Source organism: Ambystoma mexicanum, chromosome 9, assembly GCF_040938575.1.
Source record: "Ambystoma mexicanum isolate Mex_15411 chromosome 9, UKY_AmexF1_1, whole genome shotgun sequence".
Classification (NCBI taxonomy): Eukaryota; Metazoa; Chordata; class Amphibia; order Caudata; family Ambystomatidae; genus Ambystoma; species Ambystoma mexicanum.
In genome coordinates this window covers 980,943,443-980,962,799 of record NC_090931.1, presented here as the reverse complement: position 1 = coordinate 980,962,799, position 19,357 = coordinate 980,943,443, and the positions used below count along the sequence as shown (strand labels likewise).

At 44.0% G+C, this 19,357-nt stretch overlaps 1 protein-coding gene across 4 annotated transcripts in view; it reads right to left on the bottom strand.

The window, feature by feature from the left end:
• Nucleotides 1-19,357, bottom strand: part of METAP1D (methionyl aminopeptidase type 1D, mitochondrial) — a 1,748,106-nt gene that overhangs the window by 686,932 nt on the left and 1,041,817 nt on the right. For all 4 annotated transcript variants that reach the window (XM_069616211.1, XM_069616212.1, XM_069616213.1 and 1 more), the window contains one exon: nucleotides 11,734-11,903. In XM_069616211.1, coding sequence (XP_069472312.1) covers nucleotides 11,734-11,903 — 170 coding nt within the window. The remainder of the gene's footprint in view (nucleotides 1-11,733; nucleotides 11,904-19,357) is intronic.

The window sequence follows — 19,357 nt, the reverse complement described above, 5'->3', positions numbered from 1 at the left end:
GGAGTGTCAGGTGACTGACAGATGATCCAGGACTTGCTCGGGAGAGCACGCCCTGATCAACCAATCGTCCAGGTAGAGGTATACGTGAATCCCCCCTTTTCTGAGATACGCTGCCACCACCACCATGAGCTTGGTGAAGACCCTCGGGGCAGAGGTCAATCCGAACGGCAGGACCCAAAACTGAAAGTGCGAGTCGCCAACCGTGAACCTCAGGTACTTCTTGTGCTTGGGATGAATTGGCACATGAAAGTAAGCGTCCTTGAGTTCGAGAGACACCAACCAGTCCTGAAGGTGAAGGGCCTGGAGAACTTGAGAGAGAGTAACCGTCTTGAACTTGTCCTTCCTGAGCAGCTTGTTCAAACCACGCTTGATGGGTCTCAATCCCCCGTCTTTTTTCAGGATCAAAAAATACGGGGAATACCATCCCTTGTCCCTCTCCGCTACAGGCACCAGTTCTATGGCACCTTTCTCCAGCAGGGATTTGATTTCCTGCGCAAGGAGCGGATCCGGACTCTTCAAGGAGAGATTCCCTGGTGGATTGTCGTGAGGCCACAGCCGGAAAGGAAGACAGTAGCCGTGGGCTATGATCTCCAGAACCCACACATCTGAAGTAATGGCATGCCATTCTACAACATGCTGCGCCCGCCTTCCCCCAACCGGAAAACCATGGGACATGACCTCATGACTGAGCTGAAGCGGCTGCGGCAGTGCCTGAGGGCAAAGAGGCAACTGCTCGAGTAGCCTTGGCACCTCGAGTACCCTGTTTTCCACCTCTGGTACTCCTACGTTGGCCCCTCCCCTCAATCTACCAAAAGACGAGTAGTATCGAAAGGAACCTCCCCTCTATTGCTGTCCCCTAGCACAAAAAGGTGGAGGTTGGCGAACTGCAGCGCTCAACGACTTCGCTGCAGCCTTTGAGGTCCATAACATCTCAAGGCTCTCATCAGCCTTGCTGCCAAAAAGATGGACACCATCAAAGGGCATGTTGAGAAGCCGGGCTTGTACGTCAGGAGCAAACCCTGACTTCCGCAACCACGAAAATCTGCGCATCACGGTGCTCGCCGCCATGGACCGGCTGACACAGTCTGTCATGTCCAGACCCGACTGAACGGATTCACACATGCATTCTTGCCATCCTGAACGAGGGCAAGAAAACCATCCCGTTCCTCCCCTTCGTGAATATGTTCAGCTGCCAAAGAGACACAATTCCACAGAGTGTGAGTGAAACGTGCTAAGGCACACACGGAGTTGGCTGCCTGTAAAGCCATATCCCCTGAAGAAAACACTTTCTTTGTCCAGCCATCAAAACGTTTGTCGTCCCTATCAGGAGGGATGGCAGGGTACGACGCCTGCTTTCCTGGGGCGGTAGCCGCATGCACCACCAAACTCTCCGGAGTGGGGTGTGTCGTCAAGTAGCAGGGGTCGCTACTGGCTGGACGGTATTTTCTCGGCAATGACTTGCTCACTACCGGGAGACTCTCCGAGCAGTCCAAGCCGCCGCCACCCTTCTCTGTAAAGCCATATGAAATGGCATCACCGGGTCAGTGGGTGGACCTTTGTCAAGGATATCTGTCAGGTCATCCTGCATTAAATTCACTGGTGGCGCAGACCACCCCAAGTACTCCGTCACCCTCGACATGAGGCGCCTGTACGAAGATAAAGCATGCGTACCAAGCTCAGGCCTGGCAAACTCAACCTCCGGGGAGGTATCAAGACCACTGGCGTCGTGCAAAGACTCACGCAGATCTTCCAACTGGCTATGACCAGATAACAGGTCGTCAGGAACCCCATCAGGTACCAAACCTTCCTCAGACCCTTCATCCATCTCAGAGATATAATCCAGAGGCTGGAGTAAATCCCTGGATGAGGGCACAGAAAAAGGCTCAAATACAGGCATCACTGACTTTTTCAGGGCCTTCCTCAGAGTTTCCACCGATGCATGGGGTACCTCCGGTAAAGCCTCCACAAAAGGCATTGAGGGCTTCGACGGAATCGGAGTCGAGCGTGGCGCGGATGGCTTCGATACAGGCTTCCAGGGCGATGCCCCGAGCATGTCCTTTGACGGCATCTGCGCCAATGGCTTCGGCGACTTCCTCTGAAGCATCGAGAGAGTCCCTCAACGGCATCGACGTCTTCTTAGAAGACCTCACTGGTTCTGCCGGTCTCGAGGGCGTCGAGGACCGGGACCTGGAGCGGGCATGGCTAGAGCGATCCACCTTGTCCGATCCGGACCTCGAAGGCACCCGATGATCGCGCCGACCACCCGAGCCTGAAGGCGTGCGAGCGGTGGCCCTAGCACGTTCCCTGTCGGCTTCTTTTGAAGGCGCGGACAGAACGGAGCCCTGCGATTGGAAAATCACCATTTTCTCCGTACGAAATGCACCCCATTCCGCAGGAGAGGAATGCTTGTTGGGACAAGCAACCTGCCATCTGGCAGAGTCCTCGGATGAGGACGGGGAAGGCGACCGGAGTGCCTCGAGGAGGTAGAGGGATGGCAGGAACCACTCCGGGACCGAGACCCCCTGGACGACACAGAGAGTCGCCCCTCGTATCGTCGGTCGACAGCCCAGCGGATTTCGACTTTTCGGGTTTGGAAACCCTACCTACAGTAAGCTTCTTCTTCTGCTCCCGCAAGGCCTTCGACGTTAACGACTGCCAATCGTCACAGTCATCAGTGGTGTCGTCCTCGCCGAGGCACCAGAGGCAGACGTTGTGCGGGTCTGTAAGTGATATCTTGGAACCGCAGTCCCGACACTTCTTGAATCCCGCCGGCAGGGTAGATGAAGATGAAGACATGATATCTTCACAAACACCAAGTTTGAAGAACCGATAGAATTAACAGAAGAACCGAGCCGCGCCGAGATCTCCGAAGCGAACACGTTCGCAGAAAAAAAGGAACTGAGTCTACAGGCGTTGTGCGTCCTACTTATAACATCCGGTGACGTCGGCTCGACGGAGGTCTTCGAGGACAGCGTATTGGCGTCATCGACGCAGGACGCAGAACATTTTCCGAAGCAGCACAGCTGTGATGATTACCTGTCATAGATGTGGAATACGTCAGAGGAACCAATCCCTTCGAATAACCTTTACTCGCAGAGTGAGGATTTGTCGCTGCCAGAAACAACATTATCACCTTTCTGTCAAGAGCCATTACCCGGATTTCCCTTCCCTGTCAAGTGTCTATGGAGTGTTGGCAGAGTGTGGCTGATCACTGAGGAGAGAGGAGAGACTACCCTGCTGCTGCAGATTTTTTTTTCCATTGCCATTGTTTCCCATAAAGCCTTTACTCCCACGTGGAGCGTGCATGGAGTGTTGGCAGAGAGTGGCTGATCACTGAGGAGAGAGGAGAGACTACCCTGCTGCTGCTGCACATTGTTTCCATTGCCATTGTTTCCATAAAGCCTATACTCCCACGCGGAGCGTGCGCGGAGTGTTGGCAGAGTGTTTGCCGAGGGGATGTCGAAGGGTGTCAACCCTCTGCCCCAGAGAAAACGCAGCCAGACAAAACACCTAAGCATGGACTCAGAAAATCCAGACCTTGCCGATGGTCACGTCAGCAGAGGAAAAATCCAGCCTTGCAGCGACACCTCACTTAATGAGAGCAACTCTCTTTCAGTTGGTGCGCCAATTAAACAATCGACCGTGCTTCCTTTTGAGGCAGACAATACCGACATCTGGATGGCAGCAGTAAACAAAATGAAAGACTACGGAGCCACGAGACGAACATCCAACTGAACCGGAAAGGTCTCAAGGTACGGCAACCATGCATTGTTCCCCTCACAACATGTCCCCGCCCCCAATTCCCCACTCTTCCCTGTTCCCTGTGACACCCCGCAATACAGCCAATGTCTTACCTGATGCCCGCGAGGGCCCTGGAAGCTCTGACTGAGCCTCAGAGCAGCTGGAATCTGGCAGCTCCTTTGCCGCAGATGGGTGCTCGCTCGCAGAGGAGCTCGTGCATGCATGCAGAGCTTCAGAGCGGGTGGGGCACGACGCCAGATCACAGCAACGGGGTGAGAGGGTGGAAGAGTTTGGGGAGGCGGGTCTGGAGTACACTGAGAGCCCGGCACAGGAGCCATATTGTGTACCCTACATGGAAGGCATCTTCCTACTTTCAAGGACTGACATAAAACAAACAACACAATGACAAAAACAAAATTAGATGTGATTCACCAGTTTACATGGATGCACAAAGTGAACTAATTGAAACTGCTCAGCCCAGTGGAACCATTGCATCACAAAGCATGCAAGAGCCCAAACTGAAAACAAGATGATGGCTGTAAATACAAAAATTCTAGAAAAACAACATAAAGAAAACAACAAAAGTAAAGCAGCTGTCCACCAAAATAGAGGAAAAACGATGTCAAGTACCCCATTAGCAGTATTTGAATTATAATCAAATAAACTAGAGGAATCACAAAGAAAAAAAACACAGGGTCCTCTCACAAAAAGTAAAGCCAAATCTTTCTCCACCTCTGATTCAAAATCAATACGATGGCACTTCAAAGTTAAAGAAGCTAAATCCAATAATCAAAAAACAGGACTCGACTAAAAATACACAAGAAAGCGCATGTGCCTGGAAAGAAATTACAGACAACGATTTACTAATGGCTTCAGATCAACATGATGCAAATACCCTTTCGGACACGGCCAGCCTGCAAAGCACGATCAAAGGCAAAAGCTCTGAACAAAAAAAACTTCCCCAAGTAGGAAATCACTTGAACCTATAAAACCTGAACCAGCAAATGAAATCGAAACACATGCCAAGGATTCCAAAAAACAAGAAGGCAAAGACACACAGCCAGGTTTCACAAAGGCAAAACCAAAGGGCTCTGCAGTTAAAACTAACAAACGAATTAACACTTCAACCCCACATCAAAGAAGAACCAAAAGAATGATAACGGAAGTGGACTTAAGTAAATCGTCACTGAACATGGCTCCAGGAAAGAAAGCCAAATCATTAAAATCGACTGAAAAGCAGATTATAGAATTAGAGCATCCTCAAAGTAAAACACATGCAAACCAAAGAAGTCAATTGTTAGAGCGCTCAAGGGCTGACAGGCATCATGTCGCAATATGCAGCAACACTTCGACAATCAGTCCTGCAGAATCGTCCTTTGAGGAAGTCTTCAACAGAACAAATGAACAAGAAGATGCACCTGCTCCAAGATCTCATAAACTACACAAAGAGGGCAAATGCTCACAAACAACTTCAATGGCGGACCTCATCCAAATGCAAAAAGAACAAAACGCCAATCTACAAGCTGCCATTGGTTCAATGATGACCATAACACTGGCTCCTTACCTCAAATTGTATGACACATTGCATGAGAACTACAAAGATCAAACTACACTATTGGCTCTAATGCTAACAAAACGGGCATTTATTGAGTCTTACATAGAAACCACAAAGGAACGAAGGGCCAGAGAAAAAGAATCAGAAAATGCCATCGTCAAGAGACTCATCGCCTTCATTGAAGAGGCTTGCAATGACAAGCGTTCATTCCTTACCTGCTTCAGTGACAGTCAATTTGTTGAAAATCCAAACAGGATGCACATCTTGCACAATGGACGTACGGCCAACCCAAGATCCAAACCACATTGGAAACAAACTAAAGGGAGCAAGCCCTGTTGAAGATAAAGTTCTTGAAACCAAAAACCCACAAGAGGCTGTCTTAAAGACCTTACCGATACAACAAAATCAATTAGCGAAAACAGGACAAAAAATGCCCGAAATAATTTTTCTTAAGCACACTCAAGTAACGCCCACAAACCCAGAGGATACCCATGCGCAGCCTCCAAAACAAAACAAAGATTTGTTCTCAATCTTGGTCCAAGAAGAGCAAAATGGAATGCCCGGAAAAGAACTAGGAGCAAGAAAAAAAACTCTGAAATGACCAATGAAAAAACTTTAAAATCTACCAAAAACAAAATTAACGAATGCGGGCACAAGACATTTTATCCAAAACCTAAAGCCTCTGCAGGTTTCTGTACCAAACCAACAGCAATTAAAAATATCTACAAAAATCAAAATGAACATCAAGCCCCAACACATCCAAAACCTCAAAGGAAATTTGCATGAAAAATCATCAAATTAGAACAGAGGGATGAGGAATCTACGGAAAACGAGCATGAAAGGCTATCCACAATATCAGTATATGATGATGACAGCTTTACTGACATTGAAGGTGACAAGACCGACGAACCAATTGAGGAAACAGCAAGCCCAGGAAAGGAGACTCGCGGCTTTGTCACCATGCAACAAAAATTAGAGCAATTAGCTGTCAAAAACAACACTGCAAACAAGCAAGTCAAGGTGCTAGACCTACTGATCGACCACTCAAAGCAACAACGCTTATTCCAACCAAAACAACCAGTGACACAGAACTTGAGCCTGAGACAAGCAATTACCTGGCCCTTGCCCACAGATAAAAAAAACATCCCATGTGGGACAAAATACAAAAAGAGAAGAGTCTAACATCTCCAAATTACCTCTCGAAGGGTCCTAAAGGCTAGGGGCGGATTTATCATGAACCGGTCCAACCTAATGAGATTGATGCACAACATTCTGCAACTCTGTGTAGTGGAACCGCGAGACATACAAATTGTGTCCTTCCAAAATGAACCGGAAACAGACTTGATCCATCTACACCTAACAACCAAATCTACTTCAAATTTACTTTTATCAGCCATCGACGAGTTGCACGTTCTGGGTTTTAACTTAAAACCCATCCCCTCGTTGTAAAGCAATAACAAGCACAAGGCACAACCGAATAAAAACAAACAGATGCGCAAAGAACATGAAGCACAAAACAACACAGAGGATGAATCATATCACAGATCAATCAGATTCTCGCCGACTGTCCTGAGGGGCCCGTATGCCCTCAAGATCCTGGTAAAAGGTAACACAGATGAAAAGTCATCTGAAGACGGGTTACCTTGCTTGGAAAGAAGAGCTGAAAAACAAACAAACGTCCTGGAACTGGCTTGCAAACACCTTATCATCAGCAGATCAAGATTAGACCGAACGCCAGAAAACTCGGAATGAGTCCGGAATAGCCTCATGGAACTCGAGAGGCTTCAAACACTTGTTCAAAAACATTGACCGTGACTTAATAACAGCTGAAGTCATTTGCATCCAAGAATGCTGGCTACAGGAAACTCCACTGCTTGACGGATACACCTGTAGCCTGAACAAAGCAGTCAAAGGAACAGCGGGGAGACCCTCGGCTGGGCTTCTCACTATTTATCAAAAACACCCAACACAGAAAATTGGTGAAAATCATCCACCCGTCACCACTTAACCAAATAACTGTGTTACAGCACGAGCGGTCGGAAATAAATCCCATACAAATAATCATTAATCTGTATTGGAACAGTAAAGCAAAAGCTGGAGCAAACTGTGTAACCACTGTCACTAAACACATGACATGGTTACAAGAAATGAAAATGAGACATCTACACATGGTAAATGGCAATGTGGAAGGCGACCGACAAGGAGCCATCACCTGGACATCATTTAATGCTAAAGCAACGTTAGATTATTTTTTTGTATTTGAAACAACATACACCAAAGTCACATCCTTAAAGATCCTAGAAATGACAAAAAGTGATCACAAACCTCTAATTCTAGCCTGTCTCAAACATGTTAGTAACAACAAGACTTTGAAGTTTGGCCACATAAAATCAACGTAAATCAAGGTTTAAATCGATTGAGACTAACAGCCAAGAATATTCCACACCTAACCAAGGAAATTAAAAAATGGCAAGAAGACAAGAATAACAACGTGAAGCACCACAAGGGGCCTAAAACAAGGGTGTCCCCTGGCATCGATCCTGTATAACTTCTTTATCCTAGAAATCAAAGACAAAATGGAACCTGAAAGATCGTGCTCGGCCCATCTAGGAGGAACACCAATAGGCCATTTATTGTATGCAGACGATCTTATCCTGCTTGATACCACTCCTAATGGCCTACAACGTAAGTTAGACGCACTACAAAAACTGGTGAATGAAAACAACCAAAAAATAAACGCAGCAAAATCGGAAATTGTCATCATCAAAAATCCTCGAACAAAAGTAAGAAAACCTTTTAAATGGTGCCTTAACAACCAACCGATATCTACAAACAAAAACACAAAATATCTAGGATCCATCATCAGCAACGACTGGGGAGACAAGCCCTGGATACAGTACCTCTATTCAAAGATGGACCAGCTAACAGCTCAAGCCCTAATTCTCAAAAGGCGATATGGGAAGTTTTCCATTAAAGCGCTTGTGGATTTCTACAATCTGAAGATCATACCAGCAATCACATATGCAGGTGATACCAGCATAAACTGTCCACCACAATATGAAGTTCTAAAAAAGGGGAATGAAAAATTACCCTTGTGGACACTAACAGCATGGAGAGAAAAGTGTAATGAACTCCCAAACCAAATGAGTGTAAGCCAAGAGACCCTCTGAAATCATCCACAGCAGGTCAAAACACTACTCCTATCAATAGACTGGTCACAATCAGAAACCACGCGGGCAGCCTCACATGAGCATACACTGACGAAAACATTAACTAACGATCCCAAGATATTGCCTATATACTTAGGAAAAAGTGCCAACCGCAAACACAGAGATCTGATTCTGCGCTTTAGACTAAACCTCTTGAGAACAAAGCAAAACCTAAAGAAATACGGCTTGACGAACAATAACACCTGTCGATTGTGTCACCAACAAGAGGAATCACTACAACAGAAAGTTGAAGCAGAAGCATTCGTCTCACATGTAATATTATCTTGCTATGCTTTTGTATTGCATCCAATCACCACTGTTGTAGTTTCAAAGCATCAAATACTTGTCCAAGGGAGTTAGGCAAGGCTAAATGCTTGCATTAGTATAGGTGCATGTTTGTCCATTATATATGAACTATCTTCTAGAGAAAGGTTGACCAAAAAAGAGTATGTGCTGAGCCACAATACGCACTGGGATTCCAAGGCAGACATGTGCAAATGTTTTATCCCCAGGACACCTGAAAGTTCAATATAGTACTGGACAATGATCTACAACATTCCTCGGTTGTAGGCTTCTTTGAAAGCAAAGGTATTAAAAGGTTCCGCACATAAATCCAATCAACATGGAGTGATATTAAAAGCAAGGTCATAAACCCAAGGACACAGCTGAACTGATCAATAGCATCAACAAGTTTTGGTTTGATGTACTTTCAAAATAATTGTTTTGCAGGACAATTGCTCATGTTAAAAAAAATGTCCTAACACTGATCATCGAAAAGAATGAAGCCGAGATGCATATGTGATGTTTTTATTTATACGTTCAATTAATGTGATTATTTTGGTCTGCAATGTTGATAAAAAATAAAGAATACATATGATCCTGTATCCGCATACTGCATGTCAATCGCACTTTGGAGCCGTTTTGGAGATACACGATGGTGCAGGAGGAGTCGCTGGGCTTTTGGCTGTTAAGCAGTATGCCATTGTCATCTCGAAGCCATTTTGGGGGAAGGGTTTGGTGCGGCAAGGTGCTGAAAGGGGTGGCGCTTTTGGCCATGAAAGCATTTCCTTGACCACTGTGATTGCCTAGGGGGAGGAAGGAATGGGGCAGTGGAGGGTAGGCTCTCTATGTTTCAAGTGTTTAGGCCACCCTAAAATATGTCTGTGTGGAAATACAGACAGAGAAACTGTGTCGGTTAAAAGGCATGCATTGTTGTTTATTTTTTGGCCATTTATACTGCGCTTAATGCCGGACTCCTACAGCTTCTAAGCGTGAACCGGGTATTGACCATGGTTGCATGACATTTTCTTGTCCCCGAGGTGAGCGTGTTGCCCCTGAGCAATCCTTCCCTACTTAGGATACGCAGATGATGCTTTAAGCTGAACGGCCCATTGAAAACTTGTGGCATATGTGCAAAGTACCCTTGATGGACGGCCTGATGTATAGCTCTCGGCCGTCAGTTCGGTGTGAACAAGAAAGAGAGGAGGGTTTAAGAGATGCTCCCAGCTGTACACAGAGAAGGGCAGCCTCTGAGGTAGGAGATGGGGAAGGCCACCCTTCATCCACAATTCACGGAAGCTGTACCCAATCACACTTGGAATAGAGTATACAGTTTTATACAACATCTCTTACCACATTCTTAAGAAGAGGGGTTAAAGAGTCTTGTACTGTACAGCTGAGCCCACACTTTACAACAGGTGCTACAGCACCTTAGGCTTCATCCAGTTCATGTCTACTGCTGCTGCCTTATCTTACTGAGCAGTTAGAGTTATTTATATGCATTTACAAGAATGGATTCCTGGGGTTACTAGACATCTGTCAAAAAATGTTTTTCGGAAAAACGGTGTGTTATGCCTTTGTGAGCAACAAGAAAAAAAGGATTCCCATGTCAACGCTGAAAAGTGGAATTGGACTGTCATCACCTGGGGCTTCGCAGACGTGCATCCTGTCTACACCTACTTACCACCCATAACACACCTACTTACAACACATAACGGCAATGATGGGAGCCTGAACGCCTGAGTGAAAGTGCTTCTATATCGCACACGCTGAGAGCACAGGCCTTAAATGTACTATATACTACTAAACGCACTGACTGGAGACTGCTGTTTATATCCCATTAGGTTACAGTAGTTGAGTGCATAAAATACCATAAGATAAGGTTAAAAAACAAACGCACTGAAAGACTGTTTGGCATGGCATGTAGGACCTGGGCAATGACCTGGAAAAAGCAAGGAATAAATACAAATGTTACATCATAAATAAAAACAATAAAAACGAGATAAAAAAACATGCAGTATGCCGAGCAGTGTCCATCGTATATGGTGACAAAATAACATTGGTGGAGCAGAATGAAAGCACCCTTGTTCCCAACCGATTGCGGGTACACTAGGCAGGTGCCTAACCTTGGGTCCACCAATATTACAGCGAACGAAGGGTGCCTAAACGCCAATGTGCTTGAAAGGGCGACTACATCACACTCGCCTCATCCACACAGTGCTCCTGTTTGTGCCTGTGGCCAGGGCATTCAGCTGCCCCGAACACCGTTAAAAGGAAAATGGCTACTAGTGCGAAATGATCAGCAGCATCTGGGAAGGAAGCATTGCGTGTAGTGAGTTAAAGCAGTACCAAGTGTTGGTGCGATGGCCTATTTGGGCAATAACAGGAGAGATAAGCATAAATGTCACCCTCAAGGACAGTATGCAACTCCCCAATGCACTACTCACTTCATGGCATCTCGATTAACATCATAAATATTATCCTCAATGACAACACTGTTATTACACTTGACAGCAAAGCTTCCAAGGCGTTTTAACATTCCTTAAACTTTATATTTTTATGAACTTTCACAAGTGTTTTATTAAAAATGAGCTTCCTCATACAAAAGTTCTATGTATGAATCTCAAACTAAAGTTTATTATTGGAGAGATAAAGTAGACTGATGTACATAAGGCAGGATACGTTAATGATTCATCTAATCAAAAAATGGTTTTCGTATTGTGTAAGGAGATTTGTTCTTAAATGGTGATTCAGCTCTACTTTGAGTTTTCACTTGGGTGGAGCAGAGAAAAAGGCATATCACTGTTTAGATTTAAAATCTCAGCCCAGGTAATAAGAGATATTTCATATTTTCATTTTTTTTCAGCTGCCACAGGTCAAATGACATAACAAATCCAGTGAACCTTTATATTGACTGGGATTAGAATAAGATAATTCATTTTACTGTACCTCGGGAACATGGTGAGCTAAGGACACTGTAGCCGGATGAACTATACTATAAGCAGTATATCTTGGTCTATGAAAAAAGAAAAATCTTCTTTGTTGAATGTTTAGCTGTTGGGATAAGCAGATCTGATTGAGTGATGAAGGGACAAGTCTCTGATGGACAGTCACATATCCTGTGAGAAAAAGAAACATTAGTTAAGCTTTGTCAAAAGCATACTATTAGGTGTAGATTATCTGGCATAGTTTGCTTACTTTACTGATATATAGGATTTATTTTCTACAGAATGTTTGTTTTCTTTACAAAATCTGGTAACTTTATAAATTATACGTTACTCACCGTAGTGACTAAGGTACTCAGTCCCCTTTCCTCCACGTCCCTTCCTAGGGACGGGAGACAGAACCTTTTTCACCAAATAAACTTCTTTGCCTTTAAATTTAGAGGTGCGCGGGGGTGCGGCCCTGGGAGCACCTAACTCCGCCCTCCGGCGCCACACCTCAGCCCCCATAGACGTTTTGACAATGGATTAACCTTGCTTAATGACCCCAGTTTTATTAGGGGGGAGGATAGTGGGACGCATGGAGGAAAGTGGTCTAAGAGTATGTTAGTCACTTCGATGAGTAACTTATAATTACTCTTACGTTCCGTCCCCTTTCCTCCATACTGCATGGGCGATTACAACTGAGTGTAGCCCAAGGGTGGAGAGGAGACCCTCTGTAAGCAAACAGGTTTCTAAGAACCACCTGTCCGAAAGCCGTGTCTGATCTAGAGCCGGTGTCCAAACAGTGGTGCTTGCAGAAAGCCAAAGGGGTGGCCCATGTGGCCGCCCTGCTTATGACTTGCCAGGGGACATGCCACAGGAATGCAATGGCCGTTGCCTTGGCTCTGACCACATGGGCATGCATGTTGCCGTCCCACATATGCTTCCTTAAAGGCCGAGACCATCTACCGGGCTATAGAGGCCTTAAATGCCTGATAACCCGGTCTTGATGCACCAAAGGTGACAAACAGTGTGTCCCACTTGCAGGAACCACCTTTCACAGTTAAAAAATAGAACTAAAAAAAAAAAAAAGGTTTATAGATGCCATCTACTTTTATTAGAAAACTCGGATTGCACACGCACCCATTATGCAAAACAGCGCCTTCTACTCTTTTTACTGTTGTTAGTAAGACTCCCTCATTGCCTGCTTTAAACCTTCAACACATAAATCCACCAATCACTTCAAATTGTTTTTACATATAACCTTATCAACATATTACATTTCCAACTGCCACTTAATGTTCTACAAATCTTTTACATCTACATTTCCCATACTTATACCAACACATTTTTTTTCTTTTTTCTAAAAATATTTATTTGTACATTTTGCACAACGAACAGTTAACAGTCAATAAAAATAAATAACAAAAACAATGTAATTACAAGCAGAATAAAATATACATATTTACAGTTAAAGAACTAGTACAAATTCAGAAAGTTATCCCACATTTTTGCATGCAAGGACAGTTTCCCTTGTCTCTTGTAAATTACTCTCTCCATGTTTGCAAAACAAGTCATTTCCTCAATCCAATCCGCAAGTGCAATTTGTGATTTCCAGCCCTTTAATATCATCTTTTTGCCTATATGGGCCCCTCGGAACAACATTTTTTTCTGAGAGACGGAAAGGTCCTCAAGTAACTCATCACCTCCTAAGACCATCGTTTTGAAATCCAATGCAATATCCAAATTCAGAATTCGCAAGCAAATGGTACACACATCCTGGCAAAATCCACGTACTCGTATACAGTCCCAGAGTAAATGTTCCAAGCTACCCACTTCATTCCCACAACACCAGCATTCGTCTGATTCCACCATAGCTCTCTTGAACAACCTTTCCGGACTCCAGTACACTCTGTTGAGGATCTTTATTTGCCTCGAACGTTCTTCCAAGTTTATAGAGCAAAGCTTTATATTAGCACACATTTCCAACCACATCTCAGATGAAATCACACACCCCTATCTCCTGCCCCAATCCGCTCTCAGTTCAGAATTCTCTTTATAGCTAGACACAATTTGATTGTACACCTGCTAGCAATTGAACCACATCCTGGCTCTCTCTCATTAAGAAAGAGATTGTTGATTGCATCGCCCTGCTCAACCACTTCTCTTATACATCATTTCAATTTACTGAAGTCACCAATTGAGTAACTGCAATGCTAAATTTCGCACATAACTCTCCTTCATCAAGCCACTTATCATCCCTAATGACATCACCAATCCAATATATACCACTTAGAAGCCACTCCGGCCAGAATAAAGGCTTACCCCCATCAGCTATCGCCGGGTTCAACCAAATGGAAGCATGAGCAGTCTTCAAATCCACCGAGCCCAACATTTCATGCACATTTTTCCAAGTCACTCTCAGAAACACAGTCATTGGCATTTTCCTACATTGTGGCTGGGAGGATTGCCATAGGAGAAAGTGGGCCCAATAAACTTGCCTCCGCCACAGCCCACCTATCCAGTGGTTCTTTCAAGAAGGGGATTATAAAGTAACTAGAAAAAGCCAAGTGATAAGCTTTGAAATTCAGGACGCCCAATCTCCCTTTCTCCATAGGTAACTGAAGCTTCCATAACTTAAGTCGCGGTGGTTTATCATCCCAAAGAAAGGACTGCAAAAAGCCATCAATTTTCTTCCAATAAAACTGACTTATCTTCATCGGCAGCATACCTAGTATGTAATTGACTTTTGGAACCGCATTCATTTTTAGAGCGTTCACTTTGCCCCAGAGCGATAAATGCAACAAGGACCACCTCTGAACGTTCATTTTCAGATTTCTACACACCTCAATCATGTTTTCATATCATCAACCACTGGTGTCAGCCAAACACCCAGGTATTTTAATCTTTTGTCGCACCACTGGAAACCCCATTCAGACACTAAACGCTTATCACAATATCGCGTAATCGGTAAGACCTCAGACATAGACCAATTAACCTGGTATCCTGCCACATCATGAAGCCTGCCTAATACGCTCAACAAGGCAGGTAATGGCACCGCCAAATCCCACAATGCTAGCAGCAAATCGTCCGCATATAACTATATCTTTTGTTCAACTCCTTGAAAGTTTAGACCTCGTACCCCAGCATCGCACCTCAAAGCGATTGCCAACGGCTCAATGGCCAAAACAAATAATAGAGGAGACAGTGGGCACCCCTGCCTTGTACCCCTCTGTAACTCAAAAGAATCAGACAGCTGTCCATTAGTTTTGACATTGGCCATTGGACAAGCATATAACAGGGCAATCCAGGAAATAAAGTCCTCACCAAAATTCATAGCACGCAAGATCGAAAACAGATACTCCTAGTCAACCCGGTCAAGCGCTTTTTCAGCGTCTAGAGAGAACACAGCAACATCTTCCTCTAAGCCTTGGGCCTGTGTCATCATCAACAGGGTTCTAATATTACTAGAAGTCCTACGACCTCGAATAAAGCCTGGCTGGTCAGAGTGCACTACCTTCACTTGTAAGTGTTCAATACGTATACCAACTATTTCGCTAATATTTTGTTGTCTGTATTTATTAAGCTTATTGGACGATAATTAGACGTTGAGCAGCTGTCTTTACCCTTCTTTAAAAAAACAGATATAGTGACATGATTGGTAGAAGCTGGTAGCAGACCCACCTCTTTAGATTCAGCAAACATATCCCGCAATAACTCTACTGCCGAATCTGGTAAAATCTTATAAAATTCAGCCGGCAATCCATGCGGCCCCGGAGTTTTGCCTGAGTTTAGCCTTTCCGATGGCAAACTTAATTTCTTCAATAGTCACTTCCTTATTTAGAAGTGATTTTTCCAATTCTGTAACCTTCGGAACCTCTAAACCATCCAGAAAAGTTTCCCCAAGACCACTGATACCAGATTCATTTTGATACAGCTTCATATAGTATTCTTTGAAAGCTATATTAATCTCATTAGGGTCAAATGTTACCAGACCATTTGCCCCCCTTATAGAGGTTATTGCCCCTTCCGATTGCTGCTGTCGTAATCTATAGGCAAGCCAACGGTCGCATTTTTACTCATATTCAAATACAAGCACCTTAACCTATACAAGTCCTTTTCAGATCTCACCTTTAAAATGTCGTTCAATTCTCTCGGTAACTTTCTAAGTGCTGATCTCTTGTCAGTATTATTTGGGTCACTTATCAAATCTTTTGAAATTGCTTTGATGCATTCACCCACATCCAATCTCACTCTTTCCAAGCTTTTCCTCTTGCTACTAGACAATCCCAATACTAGACCCCTCATTGTCAATTTCAAGGCCTCCCAGACCGTCTTAACACTAAGCCCATCTGTTCTGTTTTCTGCCACAAAATGTTCTGCCTCGGATCTAATTTTATCCACCATTGTCTCATCGTGCAGAAATGAGGTATTAATTTTCCAACAAAATGTTCTGCGAGTATCAAACTCCAGTTTTAAATTAAAAAACACTGTTGCATGGTCCATAACCGCAATACTACCAATCCCACAACTCGCTAGGTTCGCAGTCATTGAGCCGGCCATGAGGAACAGATCAATTTGTGAGTGTGTATTGTGAGAACCAGAATAAAAAGGGGTATTCTCTCAAATCTGGATTTTGTAGTCTCCAACAATCTTTCATGTCAAATTCAGAGACAAGTGACTGAAATGAACAAAACGTAGGGTCTCTCCTCTACACATGACCCACTACAATCTAAGGTCTGGTCAGTAGCCAGATTAAAATCTCCCCCCAGAATAATATTAGGGGAATCAAAATCTTGCAACAGCTGAGCTACTTTTCCCAAAAAAGATCCATCATCCAACGAGGGAGCATACATATTACAAAGGACTGTTTTGACCCCTTGAATATCCACCAGAAGTACAATGATCCTACCCTCATCATCATCTGAGCGCGATTTTAACAATTTAATCAGGACATTCTCCCTCACCAAAACGCAACCACTCTGCTCTTGGAGGTAAAGCACGAGGCATAAAAGTCACCCACCGACCATTTATGCAATTTATTTATCTCATCTTCTAACAAATGCATTTCCAGAAGGAAATAAATGTCATTATGCATATCATTCAAATAATTGAAAACTTTTTGCTGTTTAACCGGGTTATTAATACCATTCACGTTCCAAGAGGAGTCAGACAAAAGGTCTCCTTTGCCTGAAGGCATTGCAAAGACATGTACAAGGTAATAAAAAAAGAGCACTAGTTCAATAATTCTGCATGTACTACAAAAATACTCTCACGCCCCCAGTAGCAGAAGTTTGAATCCAACGTCAACAAGAACTCAAAAACCCCAAAAAACCCTGGCACCCCTCCCAATTACCCATAAAAATTCAAATACAGTATTTCCAACCCTCATGCTAAATACTACTTTAAGACGCCCGAAAGAACCCAATATGTATAGATGACAATCCCATTATAAACTTAGCCGTTAAACGACACAGTTTGATTAGCCACGCATGGGAGTTGATGAAATAATTCGAATGCCTGAAACCACCAAATCACCGAGCAACATGGGAATCCACCAAAACACAAATAAAAGGCAAACCTACAAAACTTCTCGGGACATTTTCTACTTATCCAGCAGTAAACAGGCAACAATTCGACATACTAATTGACTTTTACAAAACATTGTGAGCACTAATTCGTACATAGGAGCCATACACCCATACAGTAACCTTGAAGACACAGGATAGAAATTCGTCTTAATCATGTACTTTGTGTATCCCAGTCCGCTCCCTACCCATCCTACTCATACTGTACAATGATAAGTTCTGGTCTGGTCCTTGGTAATAAATACAGGTCTCTAATGGAACACACACATAAGTCAAATGCTTATTGTGGCTGTAAAGTCATTAAAAAAAAACCTACCTGGATTATATACCAAAACGTGATAACATGAAGGAGGAAGAAGGCAGGTAAGCTTTGGTTGTGCCCCAGAGGAAATAGAGCATGTCAACATGACTGAACATAATATGCACCTGCCTTTCAATGAGAGACATGGAAGGTTAAAACATGATTTATAGAGCTAAATGCATTCAAACTACAAACAGTGAAGAAGTGGCCTATAAATTAATGGGTAGGAGAGAGGGACAATACTGCTCTGGGACACATAGACATTCCAATGAAATATTTCAATGAACACACACTGGAAGGAACAACATAATCGAAAACACGCGGGCAAAACCCATAAAAAAATGTCATAAATAATGTGAAGATACCAACAGATTGCATTCAGTCTGTGAACAGTACATTTCGATCTTGCAAGTGTAGAGAAAAGATGTTAAAAAATGAACAAATGCACTGTACTAAAGGGGAATAAAACGCTAGGAAAGTGAATTTCAAAGCCGAACCGCTAGCCGTGTTCCGCCCCAGCAGTCCACAGCATATAGATCCGGCCCGTGTCCTTGGTATAGTCTTGAATACATCAGGAATTAAACAAACTATAAGCTCAGCAAGATAAACAACATACACCAAAAGTCTCCATAACACGAAATCCATATACATCATCCAATCAAAGCTTGATAGCTGTCCATTACAGGGGGTACACATGAGAGCCGAGTGGCAGACACTGTGGCCCCTTCTATGTCACCGGGACCCCTTGCTGGATTCCACCTGCATGTTGATCTACGCTGAGCTATAAACCTATGTGCTTACATTTGTAGCCTGGAAGCTGGGGCATGACGTGTCGCCACTGCTGCACTTCATGAATGATGCACCTGCAGCTTTTTTCAGTGACTGCATGTAAATGGAGGCTGGCCGTAGTGCTATCAGAGCGCGACATAAATGTTGCCCGATATTAGAAATGCTCGATCCACATGAGTCACGATTGCCGCACTACTCACAGCACACAGCCAGAGATCCTCCAGTGATGCCGTCTCTCCAATGCGCGATGTTCCCTACTCCTGATGGTTCAAAGCAGCACATCCCCCCGGCGCTCATGTCACGTGTGGCAGCCATACACCATACGCAGCTCCTCAGCTGATCAGATCAGGGCATGGGTCCCTTACTCTAGGAAGATATCCATGTTGCTCGAACCGGAGTGACAATCCAATATTCCAAAGTAAGCAAGAACAAAATAAACGTTTAACTGTCCATTAGTACCAGCGCCATTTTGATGCAGATAAACAGTAAATGATAATACATGCCGGAATTGAAGTCAAATATAATAATTAGTCTGAAATTCTAGCATGTGAATCCCTGAGGCTCTCAGGCCACAAATATGCCTTTTTTGGATCAGAGGTGACCTTTCCCCCATCAGGCAGCATGACAGTCGATGAATTAAATCTGTTTGGAAAAGCCTTTACCTGAAGGTTTTTGGCCAATTCCTTCACTCCCTTCAAATTTCTCCTGGCAGCCAGGAATTCTTTGGGGAAGTCAGGATAAATACATATTGGTTTTCCTTTAAAGATAACAGAATCTTTATTCCTTGCTGCATACAATAAACTCTCCTTCTTTCTTGCAAGGACAAACGACACAAGAATATGTCTTGGCCTAGAGCCTGGCAGCTTACCAATACGATAAACATGGTCAAAATCATCTTCCTTAAAAGAATCCATACCAAAGCAGTCCTTAAATACCCTTAAAATTAGGGGTACCAGGTTCTCATTCCTGGG